The sequence below is a fragment of the Ailuropoda melanoleuca genome, unplaced genomic scaffold, assembly GCF_002007445.2.
Source record: "Ailuropoda melanoleuca isolate Jingjing unplaced genomic scaffold, ASM200744v2 unplaced-scaffold7480, whole genome shotgun sequence".
In the NCBI taxonomy this organism is placed as follows: Eukaryota; Metazoa; Chordata; class Mammalia; order Carnivora; family Ursidae; genus Ailuropoda; species Ailuropoda melanoleuca.
In genome coordinates this window covers 327,562-338,377 of record NW_023250281.1, presented here as the reverse complement: position 1 = coordinate 338,377, position 10,816 = coordinate 327,562, and the positions used below count along the sequence as shown (strand labels likewise).

At 33.8% G+C, this 10,816-nt stretch overlaps 1 protein-coding gene across 1 annotated transcript; it reads right to left on the bottom strand.

Annotated features, from left to right (window-relative positions):
- Positions 1-9,856: 9,856 nt before the first annotated feature.
- On the bottom strand, positions 9,857-10,816 carry LOC100478863 (olfactory receptor 6M1). Its single transcript, XM_002926909.1, has one exon. The coding sequence runs from the start codon at positions 10,814-10,816 to the stop codon at positions 9,857-9,859; it is 960 nt and encodes a 319-aa protein (XP_002926955.1).

Genomic DNA, 10,816 nt, shown 5'->3' with positions numbered 1-10,816 from the left:
AATGAAAGATCCAGATTGTAATTAGGAGGGTGAAGGAGAAACATTTTTTCATGCAAATGGATGTGAAAAGAAAGCCTAGGAAGCAATATTTATATTGGACAAAATAGAATTTAAAATAAAGACTGTAAATAGGGCACTATGTGATAATAAAGGGGAAAATCTGAAAAGAAGATATAAAATTTGTAAATATTTAAGCACACAACATGGTTACACCAAAATACATAAAACAGTTAATAACAAATATAAGGGAAATAATCAATAGTAATACAATAATAATGGAGAATTTTAACAACTCACTTACAACAATGGACAGATTATTGAAAGAGCAAAACAGCAGAAACTTAAAAATTACCCACTGCACAAGATACATTTAACAGACATATTTGGAAGATTAATTTCTCAAACAGTAGAATACACATTCTTTTCAATTTAACATGAAACATTCTCCAGAATAGATCCTATATTAGGCCATACACAACTCTGAATAAGTACAAAAAAAGAGATTGTATAATACATTTTTTTTCTGAACACAACAATATAGAACTAGAAACAATGATAAGAAAAAAAATCTAGAAAAACTACAAATAAATGGAGTATAAATAAAAAGCTACTAAACAATGAATGGACCAACCAAACAATTGAAGAAGAAATCAAAAGTTACATAGGAACAAATGAAAATGTAAAGAGAATGGTCCAAAATCTTTGGGATGTGACAAAAGCTGTTTTAAGAGGGAAGTTAATAGAAATAAAGGCTTATCTCAAGAAACAAGAAAAATCTAAAAAAAAAAAAAAACAACTATGTAATATAATAAAAAATATTATTATAAAAAACACTATGTAAACTTGCAAGTAATTAACCTGGAAAAGAAGAATAAATCAAACACAAATCCAGCAGAAAAAACAAAATAATCAAAATTAGAGCAGAAATAAATGACATAAATTAAAAAAAAATAGAAATAGAACAAAATAAACAACAATAGAACAGATCAAAGAAACGAGGAACTAAACAAAAACAAAAAGAAAACAGGAGCTGGTTCTTTCAGAAGATCAATAAAATTGATAAGCCTTTAGCCATATTCATTAAAAAAATAATTCAAATAAACACAATTACAAATGAATGAGGAGAAATAACAACCAACATCACAGAAAAACAGAAGATTATCAGAGAATATTATGAAAAAAAATATATGCCGAGCAATTGGACAACCAGGAAGAAATAGACACATTCTTTGAAACATGTGAACTATCAAAACTGAGGCAGGAAGTAATAGAAAATTTAACAGACCAATGTAATGAATGAAAAAACTTCCAACAAGGAAAGTACAGGACCAGGGAACATCGCAGCTGAATTCCACTGAAAATTTAAGGAGTTAATACCTACTCTTCTTAAACTATTCCAGAAAAATACAAGAAGAAGGGAAATTATCAAATTAATTCTGTTATGTCAGTTTTACCTGTTCCTGAAAACTGATAAAGACACCACCACCACCAAAAATGAATAAATAAATAAATAAACAAACAAATAAATAAATAAATAATAAAAACAAAAACAAACAAAAACCGCCAATATGTCTCATGAGCATAGATGCAAAATTCTCAACAAAATACTAACAAAGTGAATCCAACAATATATTTTTAAAAAATCACTCACCACGATGAAGTGGGATTCATTTCTGGGTTAAAAGATCGGTTGGATATCAGGAAATCAATCAAATTATTCATCACATTAATAATAATAAAAAAAGGATAAGAACAATATGATCCTTTCAATAGGTGCAGAAAAAGCACTTGACACAGTTCAGCATCCATTAACATTAAAAACCCTCAATGAGCGACGCCTGGGTGGCTCAGTCATTAAGCATCTGCCTTAGTTAGGCTCAGGGAATGATCCCAGAGTCTTGGGATGTAGCCCCACTGTTGGCTCCTCCACTGGGAGCCTTCTTCCTCTTCCACTAGCCCTGCTTGTGTTCCCTCTCTCACTGGCTATCTCTCTCTCTGTCAAATAAATAAATAAAATCTTAAACAAAAAAAGAAAGAAAGAAAAGAAAACCCTCAATGAAGTAAATTTAGAGGGAAAATACCTCAATATAATAAAAACCGTATAGGATAAACCCCCATTGCTAACATCATACTCAATGGTGAAAAACTAAGAACTTTTCTCCTGTGATCAAGAAGACAAGGATGTCTACCCTAACCCCTTTTATTCAACCTAGTACTTGATGTTCTAGCCACAAGAATTGGGAAGAAAAAGAAAATGGAAGTGTATTTGCAGATGACATGATAGTATATATAGAAACCCCAAAAGACTCCATGAAAAAAAAAAACTCTGATAAATTAATTCAGGCAATCACAGGACACAAAATCAACATGCAGAATTCTGTTGCATTTGTATGCATTAATAATGAAGCAGCAGAAAGTGAAATTAAGAAAACTAACAAATTTAAAATTGCAGCCCCCAAAATAAGATATCTAAGACTAAACTTAATCAAAGATAAGAGACCTATAATTGGAAAATTATAAAACATTGAGGAATGAAGTTCAATAAGATGCAAAGAAATGAACGACATACCATGCTCGTGGGTTGGAAGAACCAATATTCTTACAATATTTCTACTGCCCAAAGAGATCTATAGGTTAAATGCAATCTCTATCAAAATACCAACAACATGAAGTAAAACAGAAGTAAAACAATTCTAAAATTTGTATGGAATCACAGAAGACTTCAAATAGCCAAAGTAATCTTGAAAAAGGAAAATGAAACTGTAGTCATTAAAATTCCAGACTTTGAGTTATACTCCAGAGGAGTAGTAATAAAAACAGTATGATATTGGCATAAAAATAGACACTTAGATCAATGGAACAGAATTGAGAACCAAGAAATAAACCCACAATTCCGTGGCCAGTTAATCTTGGAGAAAGAAGGAATGAATATACAATGGAAAAAGAATACACAGTGGATCTCTTTCAGAAATAGTACTGGCAAAACTGGACAGCTACACGGGAAAGAATGAAGCTGCACCACTTTATTTCACCATACACAACAATAAACTAAAAATGGATTCAAGACCTAAGTGAGAGACCTGAAAGCATAAATAACCTAGAAGAGAACAAAGGCAGTAATTTTTTTGCCATCTCTCATAGGGACATTTTTTCTAGATATATCTACTGAGGTCAGGGAAACAAAAGGAAAAATAAACTCTTGGGACTACATCAAAATAAAAAGCTTCTGCACAGTGAAAGAAACATTCTACAAAATTAAAAGGCAACCTACGGAATGATAGAAGATATTTGGCAGATAACATATCTGATAAAGGGGTAGTATCCAAAATGTAGAAATAACTCATACAATTCAACACCCAAAAAACAAACAAACCAATGAAAATGAGCAGAAGACTTAGGCAGACATTTCTCCAAAGAAGAATATGGTGGCTAACAGACACATGAAAAGATGCTCAACATCACTGATCATCAAGGAAATGCAAATTAAAACTACAATAAGAGATCACCTCACACCTGTCAGAATGGACAAAATCAACAGGACAAGAAAGAACTAGTTTTAGTGAGGATGTGAAGAAAAAAGAACCAATCTTCATGCACTGTTGGGAGGAAGGCAAAGTGAAGCAGCCACTATAGAAAACAGTAGGAGTTTCCTCAAAAAGTTAAAAAATAGAGGTACCCTATTATCTAGTAATCACACTACCGGGTATTTACCTAAATAGATGATAGCTAGCTAGCTAGCTAGATGATAGATAGCTAGCTAGCTAGATGATAGATAGATGGATGATAGAGAGATGATAGATGATAGATAGATAGATAGATAGATAGATAGATAGATACATGATAGATAGATGATAGATAGATATAGATAGATTAGATAGATAGATGATAGATAGATGATAGATAGATAGATGATAGATAGATAGATAGATGATAGATAGATAGATAGATAGATAGATAGATGATAGATAGATAGATAGATAGATGATAGATAGATAGATAGATGATAGATAGATGATAGGTAGGTAGATAGATGATAGATAGGTAGATAGATGATAGATAGATGATAGATAGATGATAGAGATAGATGATAGGTAGATGATAGATGATAGATAGATGATAGATGATAGATAGAGATAGATGATAGATAGATGATGATAGATGATAGATAGATAATAGATAGATAGATAGATAATAGATAAGAGCTCCCTTTCAAAGGGATATATGCATCCCTCTGCTCATTGCGCCATTTTTATTTACAATAGCCAAATTATGGAAGCAGTCAAAGTGTCCATAGATATATGAATGAATAAAGAAGATGTGGTATAGATATGCAATGGAATATTATCAGTCATAAAAAAAGAATGAAATCTTGTAATTTGCACCAACATGGATAGAGCAAAATAAGTCAGAGAAAGACAAAATATGATTTCACTCATGTGTGGGATGTAAGAAACAAAACAACAAAAAAAAGAGAGACAAAGTAAGAAACAGACACTTACCTATAGAGAGCAAACTGATGGTTACTGGAGGGAAGTTGGGTGGGGAGATGCGTTAAACAGGTGATTGGTGTTAAAGAGGACACTTCTGATGAGCACTGGGTGCTGTGTATAAGTGATGAATCACTAAATTCTACACATGAAACTAACAAATCATTTTACCTAGACTAAGGAAAAGAAAAACAAAACCCAGACCAATCTCAAATAAAATAAGAAATGAAAGGAAAGACACAACTAAGGGTGCCTGCCTGGGTGGCTCAGTGTTTTAGTGTTTGCCTTCGGCCCAGGGCGTGATCCCAGGGTCCTAGGATCAAGTCCCACATCCGGCTCTCTGCTCCCCTGGGAGCCTGTTTCTTCCTCCCCCACTCCCCCTGCTTGTGTTCCCTCTCTCACTGGCTGCCTCTCTCTCTCTGACAAATAAATAAATAAAATCTGAAGCATACACACACACACACACACAAAACTAATGCCACAAAATTCCAAAGGATCATAAGAGAATACCATGAACAATTACACTCCAGCAAATTGAATAACCTAGAAAAAATGACAAATTCCTAGAATTATACAACCTACCAAGACTGAATGATAAATAAACTGAAGATATGATCAGAACAATAATGAGAGGAGATTCAAATGGATATGGGTAATTTATCTTGAGAAATGTTCCAGGTAATATTGCAAAGCACTTATAATATTGTTCACTTAAATTTTAAATACATATTGACTGCTTAGTATTTGATCATCTTATTAGTTTGCAATACATATCGACCACTTATTATTAGTTTACTCATGTATTTCCTGAATCAATTGATTTTTATATACAACTAATAGTTCTCAGGCATTCTTATGGATATTGGAAATACAAGAATAAATAAATAAAATATGAAAATCCCTTTTCCAATTTGATTTGTCTCATATGCCACTAAGCAAAACATACTTAGCCAGCAATAGAGATTCCAAAATAAATAGTGCAGTCATTATAAATGTCCTTAAGAAGCATCATTTCCTCTAGGAAAGATAATTCATCACTCAATTTCAATACTGTGATACATGTTCAAATAATAGTGGACACCAGTTGATGTTGAATTTGAATAATATGAATTACTCACAGATGATGAAGTGTACCTTATTTTAGGATAATGGAGGGTAATGGAGGAAACTGTTGCCAGAGAGCCTATACCCCTTCTGGTCAGCAAGCTTGTGCATTATTATAAAGCTGTTTTTTCTTCAGAGTTCATGCTCAAACACATACAAGCCTGAAATACATTTCCAGGTTATATTCATGGTAATAAAATAATAATAATATCAATGGTTATGTTTGAAAAAGCCAACCTATATCTTCTTCCACTAGACAGTAGTGCCTCAAGCAATATGGATGTTTCCAGAAATGGCCTGGGAGTCAGAACAGGAATGCTAGAATGCTGAGAACAGACAGACACATTGAAAACATCACTACTAATATTGATTTATTTAGAGACAGGATGTGTAGTCAAAGATATAGAGGATATGATAAATTCAATAGTTGGAAAAGAGATTTGTAGATTAAAAATGAGCTGGAAGTTATTGACAAATTAAATGTAGATGATTCAAGAGCTCTATATCCTGGTTTCTATCTCCACTGCTGAGGCACACGGAAAGCATTCAAAGAGTCTTATAAGATCAGACAAAGATGGGATATCTTCATAATGTGTGTATTTTAAAAAACTTATTCCATGCTACAGCGTTCTTATGAAGTCACCTGTTTCTTCCAAGAGCCAATTTAGCTATCATGAAATAAATACTTCATGTAACAAGAATGGATCTTCATTCATGTTCAAATGAATACTGCCTTAAAACTATTTCCTTACTTACATTTAATTAAGATATTTGTACTGTTAATTCAACTGTAATCTCTCTGTTACCATGAAAATTTCAAGTCATTATTAGAGTTTAAGAAAAAACCCATTGTGTAAAAAAAGGAAACTGGTCTACTTTCTTACACCACACACAAAAATAAATTCAAAATGGATGAAAGGCATACATGTGAGACAGGAATCCATCAAAATGCTAGAGGAGAACACATTCAGCAACCTCTTTGACCTTGGCCATAGCTACTTCTCACTAGATACATCTCCAAGGGAAGGGAAACAAAAGCAAAAATGTACTATTGGGACTTCATCAAGATAAAAAGCTTCTGCACAACAAGAGAAACAATGGACAAAACTAAAAGGCAACCTTCAGAGTGGGAGAACATATTTGCAAATGACACATCTGATAAAGGGTTAGTGTCCAAAATCTATAAAGCACTTACCAACTCAACACCACAAAACCAAATAATCCAGTTAAGAAATGGACAGAAGTCACGAAGAGGCATTTTCCCAAAGAAGACATACAGATGGCTAATAAAAGCATGAAAAGAAGCTCAGCATCACTCATCACGGAGATACAAATCAAAACCACAATGAGATACCACCTCACCCCAGTCAGAATGGCTAAAACTAACAACACAGGAATCAACAGATGTGGGTGAGAATGTGGAGAAAGGGGAATCCTCTTCCACTGTTGGTGGGAATGCAAACTAGTCCAGCCACTCTGGAAAATGGTATGGAGGTTCCTCAAAAAGTTAAAAATAGAACTATCCTATGATCTTGCAGTTGTACTACTGGGTCTTTGACCAAAGAATATAAAAATAGTAATCAAGGGGTACACACCCCCATATTTATAGCAGCATTATCTATACTACTCAAACTGTGGAAACTGCCCAACTGTCCACTGACTAATGAGGATAAAAAAGATGTGCTATCTATATCTATCTATATCTATGTTATCAATATCTATATCTACCTATATCATCTATATATCAGCCATAAAAAAGAATGAAAGAATGAAATCTTGTTATTTGAAATGACATGGATAGAGCTAGTGTGTATTATGCTAAGTGAAATAAGTCAGTCAGAGAAAGACAAATACCATATAATTTCACTCATATGTGTAATTTTAGAAACAAAACAAATGACCATGGGTGAAAAAAGAGAGAGTTGAACGATAAAACTCTTCACTGTAGAAAGCAAATTGAGGTTGCTGCAGGGGAAGTGGGCAGGGGGGTGAGTTAAATAGGTGATGGGTATTAAGAAGGGCACTTGTCATGTGGAGCACTGGGTCCTATATATAAGTGATAAATCACTAAATTCTACTCATGCAACTAATATTGTACTACATGTTAACTAACTAGAATTTAAATTTAAAAAATAGAAGAAGAAGAAGAAGAAGAAGAAGAAGAAGAAGAAGAAGAAGAAGAAGAAGAAGAAGAAGAAGAAGAAGAAAGACTGACTGCAAGCCAAGGAAGAGGGTGGCAAAAGGGCATGTAAATATGCCACAAAGTTATTTTTTTTTATCATATTTGTCTTTTTCTTGATTATACAGTCATGTGGTGGCTAAGCATTTGATTTGTTTTTTACAGAGATCTGATGAAGCTGTTACAACCATTTACACTAGTTTTTCAAAGTTTACATTAAGGAACATAAACTTATTGCTGTCTACTTTCTTAGCTTGTTGATGTCACTCCCTGATTCAGTCATATTAGGACTTCTCTGCCTGTTTGGCAGTTAGGTTTGGTAGCTTTAATTTTTTTCTAATGGTATAATTGTTGGGTTTTTTCCCTTAAATTTTCCTCTTAATTTAATTAGTACTTATATCACCTAAATATTTTGTTCCATCATTTTTTATCACTGTATTGAATAATCCATTTTTCTTAAACTTTATTGGTGCAAATAATGTCAAAAAGATACTTCAAAAATTGAGAGTAAAAGTTTTTTAGATATGCTTTTTCTCTAAATTTTGAGTAGAAATTTAACATTATATTTGAGCATAACACATTGTGCAGGTTTAGGCCATTTAAGGGAACATCATTTATAAGTTATATATATTGTGATTTTTTTGTATTAGTTTTTATGTTATTTATTATTAAGTCAATTCTTCCAACAACAGTATAATATGTGCTATTATTTTAATTTTAGTCTTTACAAGACTAAACAAACTTTAAGTATTTGGACCAAGTTCACACAATAACACGTGACCATGCTAGAACACAGCACAAAATTATTTCAAAATCAAAATTAAACAAGAGGGCACACTGACTCTCAAAACATTGGTTGTTATTTCTTTACTCATCTTTGAATGAATATTGGTTTATGCAATCGTGACACTTGCTCAAAAATCCCATGCATATATGTTTCTTTTTTTATAATTTTTATTTTGTTATATTAGTCACCATACAATACATCCCCAATTTTTGATGCAATGTTCCATGATTCATTATTTGCATATAACACCCAGTGCACCATGCAATATGTTTCTTGTATTCCAATATCAAATATAAATCCATTTTCTGGAACATAAGTTGGATGGCTGGTTGATGTAAGTTTACATTAGCAGCTTAATGATGTGTAAGCCTAAGGGGCTTGGAGAAAAATAAAGTGTCACAGACAAACAAACAGACAAAATCTCATTTGTCGAAAAAAAAGTGTAGTCTTGAATAGCTGAATTCATCTCTAATGGCTCTGAAGGGTAAAATAAATAATTTCTCTGATAGCTTCCTGCTGGCTGTCCCTTCTCTGCATATTCAGCAGAGGCTTTACATTGATGAGTTCTATTGCCACAGCATCTGTGGTATAGAAAGAGGAGCATAACTGCTGCAGATATTAAATTCAGTAGAGGCTTGAGAAGATCCATCGGTAACTTAAAACTTAAATATTAAATGGGATAAATTATCTGATGGTAATATTTCAAAAGCCAATCAAGTGAAATTTACCATTTTAATATGGGACTTTATATTACATTCAAACATACATTGATATTTACAGAGAAAACAACACCGGACAATCATGTAACGAAAAGTGAGAATCTACGTCAAGCAGAGTTATCAGATTTAAAACGAAAGGGTTGTACAGGAATTTGGCTTTGGAATAATTAAATGAACAGGAAAATGGGAGGAATAAGGACTGCTTTAGAACGTATGTACGTGGGGCACCTGGGTGGCTCAGTCGGTTAAATGTCTGAATCTAGATTTTGGCTCAGGTTGTGGTATCAGGGTCATGAGATGGAGCCCCGTGTTAGACTCCATGTTCAGCACGGAATCTGCTTGAGATTCTTCCGGACCTGCAGCTTCTCCCCCTGCTCTCTCTCTCTATATATATATATGCATTATATATACATTATATATATATATATTATGTATATATAATGCATATATATATATGACATTTAAGACCATATCTTTACATATGTTTCTCTCTCACGTAAATATTTAAACATTTACATAATTACATCATGAAGAATGTTTTTGCTGGCAATCATGCAAGTCATTGAATTCTGTAAAAATATCATTTTTGAGGTCTTAAATTTATTAGCATACCTATATATTTTCTGGAGGCATCTCTCAGGGATTCCTTGACTTTCTCATTTCGAAGACTGTAGATGAAAGGGTTCAGCATTGGTGTCACAACCGTGTTCAGCACCGTGGCAAATTTGTTAATGCTTATTGCACTGCCTTTCTTTGGACGAACGTAGAGGAAGATGGAGCTCCCGTAATAAAGTGTAACCACTGTAATATGTGAAACGCAAGTAGAGAAGGCCTTCTGCCACCCCTGCACAGAGGGCATTCCAAGGATAGTAATCACAATGTAGGTGTAAGACACTCCTGTCAGGAGCAAGGAGCCTAAGAGCAACACAGCAGAGGAGACAAAGTCAGCCAGTTCAGCCAGAGTGATATCAGTACAGGCCAGTAGTAGCATGGGGGCTCTGTCACAGAAGAAATGATGGATTTTATTTGGCCCACAAAAGATTAATGGGGCAGTTAAGACAGATGGCGCCAACATTGACAAAAATGCACCCACATAAGATCCCAGAAGCAACATTATACATGTCTGCCTGTTCATGATGATGGCATACCTCAGTGGGTTGCAGATGGCAACATATCGATCAAATGACATGACAGCCAGGATGAAGAATTCTGTGGATCCCAGAAGGAAGTAGAAGATAGATTGTATGAGACATCCCATGAAGGATATTGCCTTGGTGCGGGAAAATGTGTTAGCTAACATCTTAGGTACCACTGTGGAGGTGATGGCAACTTCAAGGAAGGAAAGGTTGGCTACAAAGAAATACATGGGTGAATGCAGACGGTAGTCACCACACACCAAAAGGATGATCATGGTGTTGCCAATCAGAGATGTCATGTACATGGGCAGGAATGCAGAAAAAAGAAGAATTTCTACTTCTTTCTCATTCTGAAACCCTAGAAGAATGAATTCAGTGACTCTGGTCTTGTTCCTATAATCCAT

What these genes read in the sequence shown, in the direction of transcription:
- LOC100478863 (XM_002926909.1), bottom strand. Translation starts at nt 10,816, where the DNA reads ATGGATTATAGGAACAAGACCAGAGTCACTGAATTCATTCTTCTAGGG.